Source organism: Ranitomeya imitator, chromosome 2 (genome assembly GCF_032444005.1).
Source record: "Ranitomeya imitator isolate aRanImi1 chromosome 2, aRanImi1.pri, whole genome shotgun sequence".
Classification (NCBI taxonomy): Eukaryota; Metazoa; Chordata; class Amphibia; order Anura; family Dendrobatidae; genus Ranitomeya; species Ranitomeya imitator.
Window position 1 is genome coordinate 583858392 of NC_091283.1, and position 25490 is coordinate 583883881.

Here is a 25490-nt window from a genome sequence, read left to right on the forward strand (position 1 = left end):
CCAGTATGGAGCGTCGTGTGTGGCCATTGTACACTATGGAGCGTCGTGTGTGGCCATTGTACACTATGGAGCGTCGTGTGTGGACATTGTACAGTATGGAGCGTCGTGTGTGGCCATTGTACACTATGGAGCGTCGTGTTGGGCCATTGTACACTATGGAGCGTCGTGTGTGGCCATTGTACACTATGGAGCGTCGTGTTGGGCCATTGTACACTATGGAGCGTCGTGTGTGGCCATTGTACACTATGGAGCGTCGTGTGTGGCCATTGTACACTATGGAGCGTCGTGTTGGGCCATTGTACACTATGGAGCGTCGTGTGTGGCCATTGTACAGTATGGAGCGTCGTGTGTGGCCATTGTACAGTATGGAGCGTCGTGTGTGGCCATTGTACACTATGGAGCGTCGTGTGGGGCCATTGTACACTATGGAGCGTCGTGTGTGGCCATTGTCCAGTATGGAGCGTCGTGTGTGGCCATTGTACACTATGGAGCGTCGTGTGTGGCCATTGTACACTATGGAGCGTCGTGTTGGGCCATTGTACACTATGGAGCGTCGTGTGTGGCCATTGTACAGTATGGAGCGTCGTGTGTGGCCATTGTACAGTATGGAGCGTCGTGTGTGGCCATTGTACACTATGGAGCGTCGTGTGGGGCCATTGTACAGTATGGAGCGTCGTGTGTGGCCATTGTCCAGTATGGAGCGTCGTGTGTGGCCATTGTACACTATGGAGCGTCGTGTGTGGCCATTGTACAGTATGGAGCGTCGTGTGTGGCCATTGTACAGTATGGAGCGTCGTGTGTGGCCATTGTACACTATGGAGCGTCGTGTGGGGCCATTGTACAGTATGGAGCGTCGTGTGTGGCCATTGTCCAGTATGGAGCGTCGTGTGTGGCCATTGTACACTATGGAGCGTCGTGTGGGGCCATTGTACAGTATGGAGCGTCGTGTGTGGCCGTTGTACAGTATGGAGCGTCGTGTGGGGCCATTGTATAGTATGGAGTGTCGTGTGTGGCCATATTTTTTTGTTTATAATTATTGTTTACGAAACATTGTGATCAGAAGTGCTAAATGGGTGTGGTTGGGGCGTGGCTAGTTGTGAAATGGGTGTGGTCAGAGGTGTGGCCTAAAATTTGCCGCGGCGCGCCGCTGACTTTGTCCCTCTTTCCCTTCCTCGAAAGTTGGGAGGTATGTATACAGTGTGTGTATATGTGTATAATAATAATAATAATCTTTATTTTTATATGGCGCTAACATATTCCACAGCGCTTTACAGTTTTGCACACATTATCATCACTGTCCCCGATGGGGCTCACAATCTAGAATCCCTATTAGTATGTCTGTGGAATGAAACCGGAGTGCCCGGAGGAAACCCACGCAAACACGGAGAGAACATACAAACTCTTTGCAGATGTTGTCCTGGGAGGGATTAGAACCCGGGACCCCAGTGCTGCAAGGCTGCTGTGCTAACCACTGCGCCACCGTGCTGCCCCTATATATATCTATATCTCATATAAGCTGTGCACTTGTGTAATCATCAGATTACCTAGACTGCTCCATTTCAGCTTCTCTCCGCTGGGCTATAATTGTGTATAGGGCCAGATATTCGTAGGGGTCTGTCAATCTTGGTTACCTCGGACTACAAGGAACACATTTCCTCAAGCTCGGCACAGAACATAATGTTAAAGTGGCTATCCAAGTTTTTACAATTAATGGCCTATTGTTAAAACAAGGCATAAATATTAAATTTGGTTGTGGTCTGACTCCCAGCTCCCCATAGTTCAGCTGGTTGAAGGAGCCATGGTACATGGTGAGGGCTGCTTCCTCATCATTGTTTACATTGCTCCATGCTGTACAGCGCCATTCTTCCTTTAGTGGCAGTGCTATGTATTGCAGTTTTGTCCCATTCTAGCACAGTCACTGCTAATAGTATATGGTACACAATACAGTATAGCAATGACCAGCACTCACAGGAGCTCTGCAATGCCTTCAATCAGCTGATTAACTGGAGGTGCTAGGAGTTGGTCTCCCACCAACCTGGTATTGATATTCATTTTAGAAGTCTAGATAACCCCTTTGATACTGCTGTTTTTGAAATGCATCAGCGCTTGGGATTAAAACATAGGTTCCACAATCCTAACATACAAACATGATGTCATGCTGTTGGCAATTTAGGTCAGCATCTTGCTGACAGGTTCCCTTTACCATGCATAGTACAGTTAACACTTCTGCTTTCTTTTCTCAGTTTTATGTGTTAATTACATTTTTCTTTCTTTTAGGCAGATGTTATACTTCTCGTCACTTGTTCTATCAGGTAATTTGAATACCTATATGCCTGTGTACACTGATATACCAGATTAGTTGGCATTACCCTTACCAAGCAGCGATTTAGCTAAGGTGGAGGGCTGATAACATGAGGAAGGGTAATGCATTTCTACCGCTGGCCCTCTAAGACGCCATGGCATAATTTTGTTCTCCAACACAGAATTTGGTTATAAGAAATTGGCAATGTTTCATTGTGGAGAGTTATATAAATGGGTCATATACAGGTCCTTCTCAAAAAATTAGCATATAGTGTTAAATTTCATTATTTACCATAATGTAATGATTACAATTAAGCTTTCATATATTATAGATTCATTATCCACCAACTGAAATTTGTCAGGTCTTTTATTGTTTTAATACTGATGATTTTGGCATACAACTCCTGATAACCCAAAAAAACTGTCTCAATAAATTAGCATATTTCACCCATCCAATCAAATAAAATTGTTTTTTAATAACAAACAAAAAAAACCATCAAATAATAATGTTCAGTTATGCACTCAATACTTGGTCGGGAATCCTTTGGCAGAAATGACTGCTTCAATGCGGCGTGGCATGGAGGCAATCAGCCTGTGACACTGCTGAGATGTTATGGAGGCCCAGGATGCTTCAATAGCGGCCTTAAGCTCAACCAGAGTGTTGGGTCTTGCGTCTCTCAACTTTCTCTTCACAATATCCCACAGATTCTCTATGGGGTTCAGGTCAGGAGAGTTGGCAGGCCAGTTGAGCACAGTAATACCATGGTCAATAAACCATTTACCAGTGGTTTTGGCACTGTGAGCAGGTGCAAGGTCGTGCTGAAAAATGAAATCTTCATCTCCATAAAGCATTTCAGCCGATGGAAGCATGAAGTGCTCCAAAATCTCCTGATAGCTAGCTGCATTGACCCTGCCCTTGATGAAACACAGTGGACCAACACCAGCAGCTGACATGGCACCCCACACCATCACTGACAGTGGGTACTTGACACTGGACTTCAGGCATTTTGGCATTTCCTTCTCCCCAGTCTTCCTCCAGACTCTGGCACCTTGATTTCCGAATGACATGCAAAATTTGCTTTCATCAGAAAAAAGTACTTGGGACCACTTAGCAACAGTCCAGTGCTGCTTCTCTGTAGCCCAGGTCAGGCGCCTCTGCCGCTGTTTATGGTTCAAAAGTGGCTTTACCTGGGGAATGCGGCACCTGTAGCCCATTTCCTGCACACGCCTGTGCACGGTGGCTCTGGATGTTTCCACACCAGACTCAGTCCACTGCTTCCTCAGGTTCCCCAAGGTCTGGAATCGGTCCTTCTCCACAATCTTCCTCAGGGTCCGGTCTCCTCTTCTCGTTGTACAGCGTTTTCTGCCACATTGTTTCCTTCCAACAGACTTACCATTGAGGTGCCTTGATACAGCACTCTGGGAACAGCCTATTTGTTGAGAAATTTCTTTCTGGGTCTTACCCTCTTGCTTGAGGGTGTCAATGATGGCCTTCTTGACATCTGTCAGGTCGCTAGTCTTACCCATGATGGGGGTTTTGAGTAATGAACCCGGCAGGGAGTTTATATAAGCCTCAGGTATCTTTTGCATGTGTTTAGAGTTAATTAGTTGATTCAGAAGATTAGGGTAATAGGTCGTTTAGAGAACCTTTTCTTGATATGCTAATTTATTGAGACAGGTTTTTTGGGTTATCAGGAGTTGTATGCCAAAATCATCAGTATTAAAACAATAAAAGACCTGACAAATTTCAGTTGGTGGATAATGAATCTATAATATATGAAAGTTTAATTGTAATCATTACATTATGGTAAATAATGAAATTTAACACTATATGCTAACTTTTTGAGAAGGACCTGTAGATGTGTAAATTGTTGGTGATTATTTCTGGCCTTTAGGCTATGATATTGCTATTGCGCCTATGAGTCTATTAATTGTTAATACAGAAAATGGTGGCTATATCAACTGTATTTGGTATACTTTACAGTCCAGTTGCTTTAGTCGGACATCAGTGGAAACTGACAGGTCCTATATTATCATATTTTCAGATATAATTTAGCCTCTGATTTTGAGCTTATTTGATTACATTTTATACTGCAGTTTTATAATAGAAAAAAGTGCCTGATTATGGGACTTTCTTGAATATCTGATTCTAAATTAAAGGAACTTTCCTGCATTTAGTTATGGAATAGTAAGGTATTGTATAATTGTTTTTGTCCTTGTTAAAGTTTATCTGTCACCAGGCTTCAACATGCAAGTGTTACTAAATATATGTCTTAGAACTTCTGAGGCTGGTGTATTTACTGTGAAAATTCCTGGCCATAGTGTTGATCAACAGTTTTATAAATTATCTAGATAAGGGAACTGAAGGTAAACTACTCAAATTTGCAGACAATTCAAAGCTAGAAGGGATAACTAACACTAGAGAAAACAGAGAAAGGATTCAGAAGGATCTAGATAAGCTTGATAATGGGCAGCGACTAATAGAATGATATTTAGCAGGGAGAAATGCAAGATTCTACATCTGGACAAGAAAAACGAAAATTACATCTATAAAAAGGGAGGAATGCAACTAGGCAACAGCACATGTGAAAAAGACTTGGGTATACTAATAGATCACAGGCTACACATGAGTCAATAGTGTGATGCAGCAGCAAAAAGGCAAAGACCGTGCTAGAATGTATGAAGCAATTATCCCCCTCTACTCCTTCCTGGTCAGGCCTCATGTGCAATACTGTGTCCGTTTCTGGGCACCGCATTTTAAAAAAGACATTGAAAAACTGGAGCAAATTCAGAGAAGAGTTACTAGAATGGTGAGCAAACTGCAAAGTATGTCCTACGAGGAAGTGTTAAAGGATCTGGGCTGTTTAGCTTGCAAAAAAGAAGGCTAAGAGGTGACTTAGGCTACTTTTATACTAGCGATTTTTTTTTTAAATCCGTCACAATGCGTCGTTTTGCAGAAAAAACGCATCCTGCAAAAGTGCTTGCAGGATGCGTTTTTTCCCCATAGACTTCTAATGACGACGCATTTGCGACGGATTGGCACACTTCGCATCCGTCTTGCAACGGATGCGTCGTGCTTTGGCAGACCGTCGGGAGAAAAAAACCCTACATGTAACGTTTTTTTCTCCCGACGGACCGCTTTTTCCGACCGCGCATGCGCGGCCGGAACTCCGCCCCCACCTCCCCGCACCTTACAATGGGGCAGCGGATGCGCCGGAAAAATGCATCCGCTGCCTCCATTGTGCAATGCAGCAAACGTTAGCGTCGGAATCTCTCCCCGACGCATTGCGACGGGGAGATTCCGTCGCTAGTGTGAAAGGAGCCTTAATCGCTGTCTATAAATATCTGAAGGGCTGTCACAATGTATAGGGATCATCCTCATTCTCATTTGCACAAGGAAACACAAGCAATGGAATGAAACTGAAAGGGAGAAGATATAGATTAGATATCAGAAAAAACTTTTTGACAGTGAGAGTGATCAATGAGTGGAACAGGCTGCCACGAGAGGTGGTGAGTTCTCCTTCAATGGAAGTCTTCAAACGGAGGCTGAACAGACATCTGTCGGAGGTGGTTTAGTGAATCCTGCATTGAGCAGGGGGTTCGACATGATGACCCTGGAGGTCTCTTCCGAGTCTAACATTCTATGATAATGACTGTATAAACCTTTTTAAGTTTTTCCTTCTTGATATAAAAACCAGCAATGCATCAGTCCAGCTAGAGCTTGCTTTATAAAATGCTTATTTAAATGTAGGATTACACAGCTGTTCCAACATGGATTTTCAGTGTAATTATATCAGCCCCATCAGGTTTAAGATCTATTTATTAATGTATACTGTTGTATGTGAAATCTGGTGACAAATCTGCTTTCAGTGGAAAATTTGCAGGTCATGGCCATCAGCCACGTCAGTAGTCTGTGGTTGTTGGACAGGAACATTGAGGACTGCTTCCTCCCTCCCAGCATACGAGACTCTTCTTTTGAATTGCCAACCTGACGCAATGTAATTTTTGCTGTTTGACACTTATATGATAATGCCCCAAACCAACAAATTAAAGGGAACCTGTCACCCCCAAAATCGACGATGAGCTAAGCCCACCGGCGTTGAGGCTTATCTACAGCATTCTGGAATGCTGTAGATAAGCCCCCGATGTATCCTGAAAGATGAAAAAAAGAGGTTATATTATACTCACCCAGGGGCGGCCCTGCTGCGGTCCGGTCCTTCCCATCTTCATATGATGACGATCTCTTCTGGTCTTCACGCTTCGGCTCCGGCACAGGCGTACTTTGTCTGCTCTGTTGAGGGCAGAGCAAAGTACTGCAGTGCGCAGGTGCCGGGAAAGGTCAGAGAGGCCCAGTGCCTGCGCACTGCAGTACTTTGCTCTGCCCTCAACAGAGCAGACAAAGTACGCCTGCGCTGGAGCCGCAGCGTGAAGACCAGAATAGGACGTCATCTGATGAAGATAGGAGGCGCCGGACCGGACCGCGACGCTCATCGGACCGGGGTGAGTATAATATAACCTCTTTTTCTCATCTTTTAGGATACATCAGGGGCTTATCTACAGCATTCCAGAATGCTGTAGATAAGCCCCCTGATGCTGGTGGGCTTACCTCACCCTCGATTTTGGGGGTGTCAGGTTCCCTTTAAAAGAAGAACCGCGGATGCTGGAGAATGGGAGGTGGCTCTTATCCAGGAATCACAGATTACAGGACTGAGTCCTGTCAATTTATTTTTACAAACTCTAATACTGAAATAAATGAGTGACTTAATAATATTCATTTGCAGAGAGAAGGCAGAACAGACTATTTGGCACCGACTAAAACAACTTGGATCAATGAAGCGGAAGCGGTGCAAATCCCAAGGTCCCTTGAGGATTGGTCTATTGGGTAGGTCACAAAGTTCGATTGCTAAATAGATAGAGATTACAAGAAAGAAATTTACAATAAATAAAAATACGTTAAGTCATTTTTGATACTTTGGCTTTACAAAGGTTGTATGGCAGAGAGATTAAAAGAGGAGATCCTACAGAAGGAGAAGCTGGTGGATGTATTGGCCGGACCTGATGCATATCGAGATCTACCAAGACTTCTTTCTGTAGCAGAAACTGGTCAACAAGCTGCTAACGTGCTTCTTTCCCTAGACGAGACTTACGCTGATGTCATGCCTGTTCAGACATCCTCCAACAATGTCTCATCCTTTGTGTAAGTTTGTACTTGGGAGGTTGAATCTCAGCAATAATATGAAATATCCATATCCACAATATACCATAAAAGGACAATAGGTACGCGACCCACCTGTGGTACCATAACATTTCTGAAGAACAGTGCTTTCCATTTGACATTTCTGTGGAGCCACTCGCCCTATTGCCTTCAGTGAAGAGGTGGCTACATACAAGCATTAGGTCTTTCTGTGAATCCCGTAGACCCAAATGGAGAGGGCAGTGGGGCCACCTCGCCATAGCTTACAATATGGGAAGCAGCCTCAGAGTTTAACAGGGGTTTCAGCATATTTATTTTCCAACTACATAAAGGAGCCTACCTATAACTTATTTTTAGCATATAGTGCGACTTTGTCATAAATGTGTAAGAAGGCAACCGACCTTTACAATTCGAATTTGTTACATTGTTTAGGATTATCTTTAAACTATGTAAAACAATAAAATCAAATGCTTATTTATGTTCCCAAAAAGGTTGGCAAAATGTATTGGCTGCTAAAGGGGTTAAGGAAGTTATCAACCTTTTTCTTAGCATTAAACTAATGACACAGGTGAAATCAGTTTGTCGAACTTGTCACTATTCTTTAGTGTTTCTTTTCCTAGCTCCATCATGCGTGGTTGTGATAATATGTGCACCTATTGCATTGTTCCCTTTACACGTGGGAGAGAGAGAAGTCGTCCAGTCCACTCCATTTTAGAGGAAGTTCGCATGCTCTCCAGCCAGGTATGACCAGTTTAGCAAGATCAAGCTACCAGCCAGGATATCTTTCATCCTAGTACCCCGATCTAACCGATAAGGTTTCCCCTTGTGGAGAGTGACATGCCAGGTCTGGCATGTCAGTATGAGACTTAAACAGCTTGCTTGCTTCTCTGGGAAAAAAATATGCAAATTGTCTCTTCAGAGAGGAAGAGGACTTGAACTCTGGTGCAAGTTATTGGACGTAGCAATCCTACAAGTCGATATCGACCTTTTAACAAGCCTTGCCATACGAATACCCCCAAATCTCCTATCCTACAAAGCCGTGATCATAAAAATAAACTCTAGCTAAAAATTAACAGCCATCATCTGTTTCCTTGCGAGTTGTAAATATAGTTGTGATGGCCCCTATAGGCGAGCCAATAATTGTGGAGTATTTTTTTAGAAACTTTAATTCCCAATTATTAGACCATAAAAGCCAACCTGCAATCATTCCACATTACCTGATGTGTATATAGGTGATATGCTGCCAATAGCTTAATACCTTATGGGGACAGAACAATTGTGTTAGCGATTAGTGATATAGCTGATCAGCCATGTAATAACCTGGATTGGCATGTCTAAATGTACCTTAACCCCTTAGTGATTGAGCCAATTGTGATCTTAATAACAGGGCCAATTTTTTGCAATTCTGACCACTGTCATTTTATGAGGTTATAACTCTGGAAGGCTTCAACCGACTCCACTGATTCTGAGACTGTTTTTTCGTGACTCTTTGTATTTCATGTTAGTGGTAAAATTTCTTCGATATGATTTGCGTTTCTTTATGAAAAAAATGGAAATTTGGCAAAAATGTTGAAAATTTTGCAATTTTCGAACTTTTATTTTTTGTACCCTTAAATCAGAGAGAGATATCACACAAAATAGTTAATAAATAACATTTCCCACATGTCAACTTTACATCGGCACAATTTTGAAATCATAATTTTTTTTTTTTGGTTAGGACATTATAAGGGTTAAAAGTAGCGATTTCTAATTTTTCTCAAAATATTTACAAAACAATTTTTTTAAGGACCACCTCACATTTGAAGGGAGTTTGGATTGTCAAACATTTTTATTTTCACAAGGGTATCAGGAGAAAATGGACCACAAAATTTGTTGTCCAATTTCTCCTGAGTACGCCGATACCTGTTATGTGGGGGAAAGCTACTGTTTGGGCACATGGCAGGTCTCAGAAAGGAGGGATTACTGTTTGACATTTTGAAGGCAAAATTGGCTGTAATCAATGGCGGGCGCCATGTTGCCTGTGGAGACCCCTGATGTGCCTAAACAGTGGAAACCCCCCAATTCTAAATCAATCCTACCACAGCCCTAACCCCTACCCTAACCGTAATCCCAACTCTAACCACAACCCTAGCCCCAACCCTAACCCTAACTGCAAAGAATGGAAAAATACATTTTTTTATTTTTACCTAAGGGGAATGATAAAGGGGGTTTGATTTACTATTTTTTTTATTTTGATCACTCTGATAGACCCTATCACAATGATCAAAATGAACCAATAGGAAAAATCTCCCATTGTGGCTGGGTACCGGCTGGCAGATCTGGGCGGGCGCACTGTGCATGTGTCCACCATTTTATTCCAGGAAGAAGACGCAGAGGACCGGGGGATGGTGGAGGTACTGGGGGGGCTCGGCGGACCCCATTTCTCTCCTCTAATATGCTAGATCATATCAGAGGAGAGAGAAATTAGTGGGAAATTTTTCTTTGTGCTATTGCCGTTATTCGGTGAATAACGGCGATCGCAAGACTGGGGATTGTAAAAACGGACCCGAATCATGTTCTACGGGGTCTGAGCTATCAGCGGTAGCCAAAACCCTGGAGATTTTCCAACGCTGGGCCGCTATACCCTAATTTCTCAGTGGCGTTAAAAAGCGGTGCTGAGCAATAAGTACCCTTAACTGCCGCCGTTAAAAGACACATCATTGGTCGTTAACGGGTTGGAGAGGACTTTTTGTTTTTCTACAGGCCTAAGAACTTACTGGCAGCTACTGTACTTGCTAACTACCTGCCTGCTCTACATGGTGCTGGCTAAGAGCAGTCACGGACCACTCCTGCCAGCGATTCTGCTGCATAACTCTTTTAATACTACCCACATTAAAAATATTCTTTAGGGTGTCTGAAGCATTCACATTTCACAATTTCAAGCCTGATGTTACTTCTTTTCCCCATGAATTCCACTTCTGCCTTTTTTATGAACAACAAAGTTGAATGATCAAAAAATAATCCGTGATGTGTCAGAAAATGGCATGAATGTAGCCCATAAACTCAGCCTATCACTCATGCAGAGTTTGCCTTAGAGCCCCCTAACCCAGTGCTTTTTGAACTGAGACCGTGTTTAATAAATTATAACCTCCTCAGCATTTGCAGAGGTGCAGACAGGAAACTGCTTTGCCAAAACATGTCACATGTTTGATTGGCTTGCATCAGCCTCTAATTTATCAAAATATGGCAGATGTCCGAAGTTACCAAGACTGACCTTTTATGTACCAGTCCTAATAAGAGTGCTGGAGTATGATACGCTATGCCTCATAATAAATTTGGTGCATCTTTGAGCTGCTCCAGCACCTAAGATGTGAAATCTGCTCTAGCTATAAGCTGATGTTGATTTTGTCTATAGTTTATACCACACCGCAAAAAAAGATAGTAGATCCATCCCACAGTCATGAAGTGTGCTGTTGAGGTACACACTGGATTTGATAAATTTTCCTGTTTCAAGTTCTAATCGGCTCATCCTGTTATTTTTTTTCAGTCACTGGAAACCTCACACACAACGTTCAAAGAGGAGCCAAATTTGCTAGATATTGCAGTGTATTGCATTCAAGTCCTCTTGTAAAAAAAAAAAAATATATATAAAAAATAAATTTAAATTGTATTAAATTGCTTTAGAAAATAATGCCAAGTTTAGCCGCTTTCCGATAGATGATGTTCGATAAAGTCTTATGTAAAAAAAATAAAAATTATTACAGGTCTCAGAAAATGTCGATATAGCCAAATTATTTATTTATATTTTATTTTTACACAAATTTCCAAACTCATTTTTTTTTTTTATTCAAATAAATTTTTATTAAGAATAACAAGATAAATGACATGTTACATTCTTATTTTCAATACAAAGCTTTCCCCCCCCCCTTCAAACATTCCCCTTCAATCCCACCACCCCCCAACGCCACCCAACAAAGCAGCTCACCTTGGTTAGCACTTCCATCATTAGACCAATATACTATCTAATCCCTCGGCCAATAATATAAGCCATATTTAACATTACCATTAATTAGGAACCTTAATTAACTCTCCCTCTATAATACCCCTATCCCATAGCAATCCACGGAGACCACATTTTATTGAACATTTCGATTTTCCCTCTTTTTTTTTATAAAACCCCTTTTCCAGTGTCAGGCCCTGCTTCACATACTGGAGGAACTCTCCTCTTGACGGCGGTTCTTCCCTAATCCAATTTCGAGCTATTACCTTCCTAGCCATGTATAACAATCTGGCAATAGCTATCTTCAGGTTGTTATCCACTCATCCCAACAAGCACACAAGTGGATCCCTTGGCACCTTACATCCATACACACCTTCCATACGACTCAAAACTACCACCCAAAAAGCAGCCAGTCTCGGACACGTCCACATCATATGGAGTATATCAGCATCTGCAGTTTTACACCTCGGGCATTCAGAATCATCACGCAAACCAGCCTTATATAGCACCATCGGTGACTTATAAACCCTGTGTATCACATAGAGCTGTGACAGTCTATACGGTTCGCTCAGTGACAATCGTGGGACCCATTCTAGCACCGACTTCCAAGTCTCATTCTCCATTGGACCCAGATCCCTCTCCCACTTAGCTCTCGCCATTATTGGAAACCCCAATAGGAAAGTGTGCAACAGATCTTTATACAAAGTAGATATGACTCCCCCAGTAGTCCCTTCATTACACACATACTCCAGTACTATATCCCTCTGAATTCCAATACCTCCGTTTCTACTCTGAGCTCCAAAAGCATGCCTCATCCGCAAATACTGAAATTCCCCCACAGTCCCAAGACCAAATTCCGCCTGTAATTGGGAAAATGATTTCAATTCACCTCGCTCAATTATTTGATACACGTATTGAATCCCTTTGACTTGCCATTCTGTCAGTACCCCCAGTGCCTCAAACTCCTGTAAGTTGCTGTTATGCCATAGCGGTGAGAATCTAGTCAAATCCGTGACCCCCCGTATATGTCTCAGCCTACCCCACAGCCTGCGTATCAACAACACAGTCGGGTATAATTTCCCCAGAGCCCCCAGGGATCCATCCTCCAAACATTGTACCACTGGCCTTCTTTTTGTCACCACTTCCATCAGCCGCTGTACCGCCCCAGATGACCCTTCATGCGCCCAGCCTTTTAAATGCTGACTCTGGGCTGCAAGAAAATATATTTCAGGGTTAGGCAATGCCAATCCCCCATCTTCCTTGGGTCGCTGAAGTGTCTCCAGTTTGATACGCGGATGCTGTCTCCCCCATATCAAATTCCTGAACAGAGAGTTAATCTGTCTAAATCTCCCGCGTGGTATCCAAACTGGCGCATTATGAAGAATATACAGTATTTTTGGCATCAAAATCATTTTAATAAGATTCACCCTACCTACCACAGATAAATGCAGTTTAAGCCAAGCATCCGCTTTCACTTTAAGAACACCTAAGATTGGAGTCAGATTTCTATGTATATAGTCAGTAACAGGCATAGACACCCATATTCCAAGGTACTTAAATTGGCTAGTCACCTCCAGTCGCCCATCCTCCAGTGGCTCCCCACCATCATCATCCACCTTAAACAAGACAGACTTACTCCAGTTTATCCTAAGTCCCGACACCGATCCGAGACGCTCAATAATCCCAATGGCTCCCTCCAAGGACGTACCCGGGTCAGCCAGTAATAGCAGAATGTCATCCGCATACAACGCCACCCTTTCTTCAATCATCCCATATTTAAACCCAGTCACCTCATCAGACCGTCGAAGCTTAGCAGCCAGTGGTTCCACAGCCAGAGCAAACAAAAGAGGAGAGAGCGGACACCCCTGTCTCGTCCCTCTAGCCAGTTGTATGGTCCGTGATAACTCCCCATTTACCCTAACCCTAGCCATCGGCATCGAGTACATCAGTCGAATCCAGGATATGAACTGCGGTCCAAACCCCATACTCCGGAGCACCTGCCAGAGATATCCCCATTCCACACTATCGAACGCCTTATGGGCGTCTAAAGATGCAATAACTCTCTGGCCACAGTTGTCGGATCTGAGTTGCAAGTTCATATACAGCCTTCGTAAGTTGATCGCAGTGGACCGATCAGGCATAAAGCCGGACTGGTCTGAGTGCACCAGGCCGGAAATAACACTTGTCAACCTCATCGCCAACACCTTAGCCAGAAGTTTAACGTCTGTAGTAAGCAAGGAGATTGGCCGATATGAATCCGGCTGTGTCGGGTCCTTCCCCTCCTTAGGAATCACCACTATTATGGCCTCCCGCATAGATGCCGGTAGACGACCGCCACTCCTAGCCTCCTCCAGAAGTACCCTTAATTTAGGGATCAGCACTTCCCCAAAGTTTTTATAAATTTCAGCAGGAAATCCATCTACGCCAGGTGCCTTCCCATTAGCCATAGACTGCAGTGCCCGACCCAACTCCTCCTCCGTGATGGGAGCTTCCAAATCTTCTCTATCTATGTCACTCAGCCTTGGTAGCTCCAATTCCTCAAGGAACGCCACCGTGTCCTCCACCGACCCATCTACCTGAGAGGAATATAGGTCCGCATAAAAATCAGCAAAAATGTCCAAAATCTCTGAAGTCTCAGAGACAGCCACACCGCTCCCCGATACCAAAGAATGAACAAAGGAAGTGTTTCTCTGGGCAGAAGCCACCATCGATAGCAAACGACCCACAGATTCGCCCTCCTGGTAAAAAGCCAGATTCACGAATTCCCTCTTCCTTTCAGCCTTACCGAGCAATACCTCCTCCAACTGACTCTGAGCTGCCTTTAGCCTCCTCCCAGCTTCCGGAGTACCCGCTATTACCATCTCATCCTCGGCTATCCTCAGCCCTTCAACCACCAACCTCTCTGTCTCTCTCGATTTCCTCTTACACCTGCTAATATCCCTGAACAGCAGTCCCCTCAAGTACGCTTTCATGGCTTCCCACACAGTAAGAACATCTACACTTCCCTCGTTGATCTCAAAAAATTCCACCAACTCCTTCTTTATCTTTTCCAAGTCCATACTGTGTAGCCAATTAGGGTGAATCTTCCACTCCTTCCTGCTCCCGATCCGTGTCCCCACCGGCCGAAATTCCACCTCAACTGGACTATGGTCTGAAAGAGCCCTAGGCAAATATCTCACCTCCCCTACCATCGTATCCAGTAAACAGTTACCCAGCGCCAAGTCAATCCTAGACAAAGTACCATGAGCTGGCGAGTAGCATGAGTACGTCCTTTCCCCAATATGTCTAACTCTCCATAAATCAATCATACCTACTTCCCGGACATAGGTCCCAAACGTAGTGATATGTCCCCCTGTTCTATTCTGGGGATTTTTGTTTTTGTCCCAAAAGTCATCACAGATATTATTAAGATCGCCAATAATTAGAGATGGTAACGGTCCCCAACGCTCTACCCTCTCCAGCACCTCTCTTATCTTCTTACTTGAGTATGGGGGCGGAATATACATTGCCGCTATACACATCAACACTCCATTTATTTTACATTTCACCACCACATACTGACCATCCACATCCTCTTTTACCGCTACCTCCTCATACTGCACCCCCGCAGGTATTAACACAGACACACCCCTAGAGTACGTCGAGAAAGTAGAATGATACGCCCTCTGTATCCAGCGCCTATTCAATACGTTCACCCTCTCCCGCCTAAATGTGTCTCTAGCAGACATATCATTGAGACCTTCTGTTCTCGGACATACTGCAGACTTGCCGCCCGCCGTGTTTTATCCGCCAGACCTCTCACATTCCAACTCAATATTTTAATACAATCTCCCATCATGTGGCTCATCATTTCTTAAAGTATCCAATTTCCCAAGTATGAGCTGCCCCAATCCTCCCACCCCCCTGCCCCCTCCCAACTTGCCCCCCTAACACCCCCAATATAACGCATTCTTCCTCTCATCAAGAGTGGGGCTCCACTGCCCACTGCGAACACTCTCCCTTACTTAACCCTCTCCATTCGCGTCCCGCTGCCATAGCAATCACAATTTCCCCCCCAACTTTCACTTTATTGTATCTTAACATTTCAACTTATATTAACATATAGAAAAAGTACCAAACCAGTTCACAGTACCCAGCATAACCCTCCTACCCCGTACTTAGTAGTCGGTACTGTCCCCTCCGGCCATTCCTTCAATATGGCCCAGCAAAACCCCCAACAGTTGCTCAACTCTTTAACCATTGCTAACGAGCGCTGAACTCTCCTCTATCGACAGAGAAAACAAATCCCAACTGGATCTCGCCGAAATGTCAGTCGCCCATTCCCTTAAGTTTTTTCTCATGAGTATCAAGCCACTGGGTAGCGTCCTCTGGTGTCAAGAAAAAGTGGGTCTTATTAAAAGCCACCAGTCTCAGCTTGGCGGGAAACATCACTGAATACTGCACTCCCAGCTCCCTCAGTCGCCGCTTGACTCCAGTAAACTTCATCCGCTGTTTCTGAACCGCAGCGGAATAATCCGGATAAATGGCGATTTTTTTTTTTTTTTTTGACCTCCAGCCGTCAGGTCCTCCATCTCTCTAGCCTTTCTAAGGATAATGTCTCTGTCCCTGTAGTTCAGTATTTTAGCAAGCATGGTACGGGGATTTGCTCCTGGGGCAGGGGGCTGCGGCGGGACCCTATGAGCACGTTCAACAGCAAAAACTTTTGTCAACACTGTGCTCCCAATCTTCTCCGGCAGCCAATTTTCAACAAATTATGTGGGATTTCTCCCCTCAGTCTTTTCAGGCAGCCCCACTTTACGTATATTATTTCTTCTGGATCTATTTTCCAGATCCTCATTTTTGGCAGCGAGCTCGGCTATTGCTTGGGCGAACTTCTTTTCAGCTTTTTGTAATTTCACTATGTGATCTTCTGCCGTGCTCACCCTCTCCTCCACCTCCAAACTCATTTTGCTACCTAAAAAAAAAAGTTTGCACATTTGGAATCACTGTAATTGTAGTACCTAGAGAATCATAGTGCCAGATGTAATGAAGCCTGTGAATAAAGAGCCCAAAAACTATTTGCAATTTTGTCACATTCTGAATTTTTTTTTCAGCACATTACCTGATAAAACGAATGGTCTCATTCAAAAAATACAACTCATCCCACAAAAAAAACAAACCCTCAAGCGGCCATATCGACAGAAAAATATAAGTTTTGGCTCTTGGAAGAAGGGGAGGAACAAATTAAAGTGCAAAAAAAAAAAAAAAATTACCATGTCGGGAAGTGGTTAAGACATAAAAATTCCAAAACAATGCATTTTAATGGATGTTAGGGGTGGTGAATACCATTGTATTCCGTGCACGTGACTACATTTCCCAGTTTGTATGGCCACTTGCTGACTTCATAGGTTACATGCATTTATGTTGCCACATCTGCAGCACAGACAGGAATAAACAGGAAGAAGCTCTTAAGTTTCAGGAAATTTAACAAGTGACTAATGGTTATTTTATCCTGTTTTTTTTTTTTTTTTTGTCAGGCTAATTTTTGAAAATTCCAAACAATCCCTTTAAGGCTCAAACCGGTCATTAAAGGGAACCTGTCACCCCGAAAATCGCGGGTGAGGTAAGCCCACCGGCATCAGGGGCTTATCTACAGCATTCTGTAATGCTGTAGATAAGCCCCCGATGTTACCTGAAAGAGGAGAAAAAGACGTTATATTATACTCACCCATGGGCGGTCCCGCTGCTGGTCCGGTCAAACGGGTGTCTCTGGTCCGCTGCGGCGCCTCCCATCTTCATTACAAGACGTCCTTCTGATCTTCAGCCACGGCTCCGGCGCAGGCGTACTTTGCTCTGCCCTGTTGAGGGCAGAGGATAGTACTGCAGTGCGCAGGCGCCGGAAAAGTCAGAGAGGCCCTGCGCACTACAGTACTTTTACTCTGCCCTGCTCTGCAGAGCAAAGTACGCCTGCGCCAGAGCCGTGGCTGAAGATCAGAAGAGGACGTCTTGTAATGAAGATGGGAGGTGCCGGAGAGGACCAGAGACACCCATCCGACCGGACCAGCAGCGGGACCGCCCCTGGGTGAGTATAATCTAACGTCTTTTTCTCCTCTTTCAGGTAACATCGGGGGCTTATCTACAGCATTACAGAATGCTGCAGATAAGCCCCTGATGCCGGTGGGCTTACCTCACCTGCGATTTTCGGGGTGACAGGTTCCCTTTAAGCTTCTATATGAATATATTCTTAGTTTCATTTAGGTTTTCTAATAGAACATATTTGTATTGCTGAATGTCTATATCTCAAAAACATAATTTCTAAGCTGTGCTTTTATTCCATGTTCTGATTTTTCGTAGGGTGTTAAGGAAGTGACTTTACTTGGTCAGAATGTCAATAGTTATTGTGACACATCTTCGGCTCAGTTTCCTACTTCTGGTACCTCTCACCTTAGTCGCAGCTTCAGTACAATCTACAAACCTAAACAAGGGGGACTCCGATTTGTGGACCTTCTGGATCAGGTTTCCAGAATAGACCCAGAAATGAGAATACGCTTTACATCCCCACATCCTAAGGATTTCCCTGATGAGGTTGGTTACTGATGAGCTTGGATATTATTTAAAATAAATTCATCCACTTTAGGGCCCTTAGGGAATGTAAAAACAATGTGAATGATGAGATTTCTGCTGCTTTACAACCACTCTTTATTTGTACTAAATGCAGCTATAATAAATAATAAAATGGTCCATTAACTACAGCATGTTGACAGTTTCCAGGTGGCAAAATGAGATTTTTTGGACTTTGAGCAGTGTAAAATGACCTAAGTAAAAAGGAATACAAATTTTGCTAACCCATTAATGAACATGCTTAATACAAAAAGGAGGAAAAAAACCAATCAATAAAGAAATCGGGGCTCTAGAGTCTTCTCTATTCATTGCTATTAGGGATGCCAGGAAAAGCCAAGTGCAGTGCTCTACTTTCACTATCACTCCCATAGACAACAAATGGAGCCGAGGTCAAGCATGTTAATCTCTGCTCTATGCAAGAGGGGGCCACAGAGCTCCAATCTCTGGATCACTTGGGGTGAGGTTCACAACAGTTAAAACCCCAGCAATTAGAACATTTTTCCCTATCCTGTAAATATCTTGATTTATTGGGAAAAACTCTTTAGCCCCTTAGTACATATGGACTTACTGGTGCATCCATCCTTGTGTCACCAACAGTGGAAAGGGGGCTTAACCCCTTTCCGGCATCGGACGTACTATACCGTCCGATGCCGGCTCCCCTGCTTTGATGCAGGGCTCCGCGGTGAGCCCGCATCAAAGCCGGGACATGTCAGCTGTTTTGAACAGCTGACATGTGCCCGTAATAGGCGCGGGCAGAATCGCGATCTGCCCGCACCTATTAACTAGTTAAATGCCGCTGTCAAACGCAGACAGCGGCATTTAACTACCGCTTCCGGCCGAGTGGCCGGAAATGACGTCATCGCCGACCCCCGTCACATGATCGGGGGTCGGCGATGCTTGTGAATGGTAGCCATAGAGGTCCTTGAGACCTCTATGGTTACTGATTGCCCGTCGCTGTGAGCGCCACCCTGTGGCCGGCGCTCACAGCACACGTGCAATTCTGCTACATAGCAGCGATCAGCAGATCGCTGCTATGTAGCAGAGCCGATCGTGCTGTGCCTGCTTCTAGCCTCCCATGGAGGCTATTGAAGCATGGCAAAAGTTAAAAAAAATGTGAAAAAAATAAAAAAAACATAAAAGTTTAAATCACCCCACTTTCGCCCCAATCAAAATAAATCAATAAAAAAAATATCAAATCTACGCATATTTGGTATCGCCGCGCTCAGAATCGCCCGATCTATCAATTAAAAAAAAGTATTAACCTGATCACTAAACAGCGTAGCGGGAAAAAAATTCGAAACGCCAGAATTACGTTTTTTTGGTCGCCGCGACATTGCATTAAAATGCAATAACGGGCGATCAAAAGAACGTATCTGCACCAAAATGCTATCATTAAAAACGTCATCTCGGCACGCAAAAAATAAGCCCTCAACCGACCCCAGATCACGAAAAATGGAGACGCTACGAGTATCGGAAAATGGCGCAATTTTTTTTTATTTTTTTTTAGCAAAGTTTGGAATTTTTTTTCACCACTTAGATAAAAAATAACCTAGTCATGTTTGGTGTCTATGAACTCGTAATGACCTGGAGAATCATAATGGCAGGTCATTTTTAGCATTTAGTGAACCTAGCAAAAAAGCCAAACAAAAAACCAATGTGGGATTGCACTTTTTTTGCAATTTCACCGCACTTGGAATTTTTTTCCCGTTTTCTAGTACACGACATGCTAAAACCAATGATGTCCTTCAAAAGTACAACTCGTCCCGCAAAAAATAAGCCCTCACATGGCCAAATTGACGGAAAAATAAAAAAGTTATGGCTCTGGGAAGGAGGGGAGCGAAAAACGAACACGGAAAAACGAAAAATCCCCCGGTCATGAAGGGGTTAAAAACTGAGCTTTCTTCAAACTTGATAGATGCCAGTTGTGTTGCAAAGTTGACATTTGTCTCCACAGTGGCTGGAGTTGAACTCCAATTGCTGCTGTTAACCATTTATATGCTTCTGTCAATTTCTAAAAATGACAGTTAAATGGTATGCTCGTCCCATCCGCCCGCGTAATGCAGTTACACCCTACCCATGAGCTACCATAATGGCCAAGAGCTTGTATTTTCCCCTGTAACTGTTATTTTTGTACTTATGGGAAGTTCATCCACTGGCTTAGATTCATAGATCATTATTTACACTACAAATGCAATTCTATGGTATTATAGTATATAAGATAGGCAATTCAGGTACCCCTAGGGGATATTTGTTAAAAGTATAAAGAGTTGAAATAACCCTTTACCTACCCCATTAAAATTAAAGAAAGGAAAAAAAAATAACATCTGATATTGGCACGTCTGTAAAAATCTGGTTTGTCAAAATATAACATTGATTAACCTGTATAGTAAATGCTGTAAAGAGACCAAAAATCAAATAGTATTTTTCAGTGACCACACCTTCCTAAACATACAGTAAAAACCTATCAAATAAGTCTTGCTTACCTCGAAATGCTATCAGTGAAAAGTCAGAAAACAAGCCTTCATACAGCTCTATCAACAGAAAAATAAGAATGGTATGTGTCTCGAAAAATAGCGAGGCAACAAAACATTTTTTTTTAAATTTCCTCTGAATTATTTCTCGCCTTAATCGTAAACTGGACAATCCTACTACTGGATCATTTTTTCTATACAATGAACAAGATGAAAACAAAAAACAATGGTTGAATTGCATGTTTGTCATTTTATCTTCGAATTTTTTTACACGATTTTTCAGTACACTGCATGGTAAAATAAATGGTGTCATTGAAAATTACAACTCGTCCTGCAAAAAGTACTCCTACAATGATAAAAAAACAAAAAAAAAGTTATGGCTCCATGAAGAAGGGGAGGAAAAAACAAAGCATTAAGAGGAAAAATAGCTGCGGTGGGAATGAGTTGAAGATGGAGTTCCTCGTTTAATAACCTTTCCGTTCACGGAGAGACTCTTGCAATAGGTTTATGTGAGCAGACATCCAGAAGTTTGAATTAGCTTTCATGGCTCAGATACCCCAACTCATCATTTGTAATCTCCAGCACAAGGTGCGCAGAGGGTTCCGCCATTGCTTTTTACCCCAAGAGTCCAACAGAAAAAGGAAGCATACTTTAGGCTGTATTGCGTTAGTATGATATTTTTGTTTTTCTTCTTTTAAGGTTTTGTATTTAATACGAGAGCGACATAACATCTGCAAGCAAATTCACATTCCAGCTCAGAGTGGAAGTAACCGAGTTCTAGAAGCCATGCGACGTGGGTAAGTTTTATCTTTGTTTGTTTTATCGTTCTATGTTTTCCATTATGAAATCATATCATACAAACTATTTTTACCAGAACCCCGTGTTGACTTTTCTTTGTATGATCTTGTTTTCAATTTTACCATAAATATAACACCATTCTAAATACTGCACAAATACCCTCAAAGTCCACAAAACCACAGTCAAGTAGTTTTTTTTTACTGTTCAGGTGCTTCACAGGAACTAAAAGCAATGTGCTTTAGCCCATTTTTTTTTTATTTTCCCAAGGATAACAGGAGAAAATGGACCCCAAAATTTGTTGCAATTTCTCCTGAATACGCCAGTACCTCATATGTGGGGGAATGCTATTGTTTTGGCATACGGCAGGGCTCCGAAGGGAAGGCGCACTGTTTGACTTTTTCAACGCAAAAATGCGTTTGGAGAGCCCCAGATGTGACTAAACAGTGGAACCCTCCCCACAAGTAACCCCATTTTGGAAACTAGACCCCTCAAGGAATGTTTCTAGATGTTTGGTGAGCACTAGTGTTGAGCGATACCTTCCGATATCGGAAAGTATCGGTATCGGTTTGGATCGGCCGATATTCAAAAAATATCGGATATCGCCGATACCGATACCCGATCCCAATGCAAGTCAATGGGACCAAAATATCGGAATTAAAATAAACCCTTTCTTTCCTTGTAGGTTCATTCTACATGAAGGAAAACAACTAAGAATAATGCCGGATGTATTTGGGGAGGTGGCGGAGACATTCAAGTCATAGAGGTTTATCCCAATCAAATAGAATAGCATGTTTTTTGTTTTTTTTTAAGACGTTCGGAGTGACAAAGATATTGACTATGTAAATTTTTTTTTTATTTTGTCAGATATTGATGTTTCACTATTCCACGCCCTTCCCCTTCTTTTTTTTCTTTTTTTTTTTCTTTTCCCACACTTTCATCTTCATCATCATCAGCATCTTTGACATCAACTTCTTCACCTTATTCATCTTCTTCTTCATCTTCTACCTATTTTTTTTTTTTTATTACATTCTTCATATTCATTTTATTCAACTATTATTATTCTTCTTATTCTACATATTCTTTTTATTCCACTGTTATTATTCTTCCTATTCTACTTCTTCATCATATTCTCATTTGTGACAGGCATTCCCGTAGTTGTTATCTATAAAAGTTTGAAGATTACACCTTCCGTTCTGCCAGTCACAAAAGTTACATTTGTCCGCGTTCAGTTTGGCCTGCAGCATCAGGCTTTATCCAGGGGCACCACGAGGAGGAACGGACTCACCCCCATACACTGCTTAGTCTTCTTCTGCATATAATTTAGATAATATCTTTTGCTCTGATATTAAGTCTTATGCTTAATGTTCTTCTGCTCTTTGTTCTGCAGCCTCTTGTTCTTCTGCTTCTCGGTCTTCCATGTTGTCGTCTCCAGGGTCGTCGTCTCCAGTGTCGTCATCTCCGCCGTCGTCGTCTCCGCCGTCGTCGTCGTCGTCATCGGGGTGGTCTTCCGTGTCGTCGTCATCGTGGTGGTCTTCCGGGTCGTCGACGTTAGGGTCTTCAACTTGGAAATGTAGCAGAAGGTACAAGAAGGCTGAGAAAATGCCAAGAACCAGCTGATGGAACTGGAACTCGGATGGCTACCCGAAGGTTCAAGAGCCTATGGAACTACCGAGGACCAGCTGACGTTACTGGAACCCGGTTACTAAGCAGGAGGTACCCGTGCTAAAAAGCACTACCAAGGACCGCCTGACGTTGACGGAACTCGGATACCCAGAAGGAGGCACCTAAGCCAAAGGCTCTGCCCGGAACCAGCTGACGTTACTGGAACCAGGATGGGGAGCAGAAGGTACAAGAGCAAAAGACACTGCCGAGAACCAGCTGACGGTACTGGAACCCGGATGGGTAGCCGAAGGTCCAAGAGCCAATGGAACTACCGAGGACCAGCTGACGTTACTGGAACCCGGTTACTAAGCAGGAGGTACCCGTGCCTGAAAGCACTACCAAGGACCACCTGACGTTGGTGGAACTTGGATACCCAGAAGGAGGCACCTAAGCCAAAGGCTCTGCCCGGAACCAGCTGACGGTACTGGAACCAGGATGGGGAGCAGAAGGTACAAGAGCAAAAGACACTGCCGAGAACCAGCTGACGGTGCTGGAACCAGGTGGTGGACCCGAAGGTCCACAGGAGAGGAGAGAACAGCTAGGCCGCGAGGCAGCCGCAGTTACCGAACCCCAACAGTCCTACAGGGGGAGCTGGGCCTACTGGCACTACAGAACCAGCCTTGACTACCAGTTCACGCAGCCCACATAGGAAGCTCCTAAACTGGAGGCACCCTGGAGTTGGCTAACCCGACCGCACCACGACGAGGCAAGCATAGGTGTCTCAGTGAGCTTGACACAACCCGGAAACAGCTGACGGTGCTGAAACCAGGCTTGGCACGAGGGAGTACCTGTGACAAAAACACTGCCGAGAACCAGCTGGCGGTGCTGGAACCCGGATGCGTTGCCCCAGTGTGCAAGAGCCAATGGCACGACCGAGGACCAGCTGACGGTGCTGGAACCCGGTTACTAAGCTGTAGGTGCCCGCGCTTAAAAGCACTACCAAGGACCGCCTGGCGTTGGCGGAACTCGGATACCCAGGAGGAGGCACCTAAGCCAAAGGCTCGGCCCGGAACCAGCTGACGGTGCTGGAACCAGGTGGTGGACCCGAAGGTCCACAGGAGAGGAGAGAACAGCTAGGCCGCGAGGCAGCCGCAGTTACCGAACCCCAACAGTCCTACAGGGGGAGCTGGGCCTACTGGCACTACAGAACCAGCCTTGACTACCAGTTCACGCAGCCCACATAGGAAGCTCCTAAACTGGAGGCACCCTGGAGTTGGCTAACCCGACCGCACCACGACGAGGCAAGCATAGGTGTCTCAGTGAGCTTGACACAACCCGGAAACAGCTGACGGTGCTGAAACCAGGCTTGGCACGAGGGAGTACCTGTGACAAAAACACTGCCGAGAACCAGCTGGCGGTGCTGGAACCCGGATGCGTTGCCCCAGTGTGCAAGAGCCAATGGCACGACCGAGGACCAGCTGACGGTGCTGGAACCCGGTTACTAAGCTGTAGGTGCCCGCGCTTAAAAGCACTACCAAGGACCGCCTGGCGTTGGCGGAACTCGGATACCCAGGAGGAGGCACCTAAGCCAAAGGCTCGGCCCGGAACCAGCTGACGGTGCTGGAACCAGGTGGTGGACCCGAAGGTCCACAGGAGAGGAGAGAACAGCTAGGCCGCGAGGCAGCCGCAGTTACCGAACCCCAACAGTCCTACAGGGGGAGCTGGGCCTACTGGCACTACAGAACCAGCCTTGACTACCAGTTCACGCAGCCCACATAGGAAGCTCCTAAACTGGAGGCACCCTGGAGTTGGCTAACCCGACCGCACCACGACGAGGCAAGCATAGGTGTCTCAGTGAGCTTGACACAACCCGGAAACAGCTGACGGTGCTGAAACCAGGCTTGGCACGAGGGAGTACCTGTGACAAAAACACTGCCGAGAACCAGCTGGCGGTGCTGGAACCCGGATGCGTTGCCCCAGTGTGCAAGAGCCAATGGCACGACCGAGGACCAGCTGACGGTGCTGGAACCCGGTTACTAAGCTGTAGGTGCCCGCGCTTAAAAGCACTACCAAGGACCGCCTGGCGTTGGCGGAACTCGGATACCCAGGAGGAGGCACCTAAGCCAAAGGCTCGGCCCGGAACCAGCTGACGGTGCTGGAACCAGGTGGTGGACCCCAAGGCCCACAGGAGAGGAGAGAACAGCTAGGCCGCGAGGCAGCCGCAGTTACCGAACCCCAACAGTCCTACAGGGGGAGCTGGGCCTACTGGCACTACAGAACCAGCCTTGACTACCAGTTCACGCAGCCCACATAGGAAGCTCCTAAACTGGAGGCACCCTGGAGTTGGCTAACCCGACCGCACCACGACGAGGCAAGCATAGGTGTCTCAGTGAGCTTGACACAACCCGGAAACAGCTGACGGTGCTGAAACCAGGCTTGGCACGAGGGAGTACCTGTGACAAAAACACTGCCGAGAACCAGCTGGCGGTGCTGGAACCCGGATGCGTTGCCCCAGTGTGCAAGAGCCAATGGCACGACCGAGGAC

The 25490-nt window shown here is 44.7% G+C and overlaps 1 protein-coding gene across 2 annotated transcripts in view; it reads left to right on the forward strand.

Annotated features, from left to right (window-relative positions):
* Positions 1 to 25490, forward strand: part of CDK5RAP1 (CDK5 regulatory subunit associated protein 1) — a 105642-nt gene that overhangs the window by 14971 nt on the left and 65181 nt on the right. The window contains exons 4-9 of one of the 2 annotated variants that reach the window (XM_069752260.1): positions 2278 to 2312; positions 7083 to 7183; positions 7288 to 7498; positions 8116 to 8236; positions 17808 to 18038; positions 21245 to 21342. In XM_069752260.1, coding sequence (XP_069608361.1) covers positions 2278 to 2312; positions 7083 to 7183; positions 7288 to 7498; positions 8116 to 8236; positions 17808 to 18038; positions 21245 to 21342 — 797 coding nt within the window. The remainder of the gene's footprint in view (positions 1 to 2277; positions 2313 to 7082; positions 7184 to 7287; positions 7499 to 8115; positions 8237 to 17807; positions 18039 to 21244; positions 21343 to 25490) is intronic. The other variant, XM_069752261.1, reaches the window with a different exon arrangement.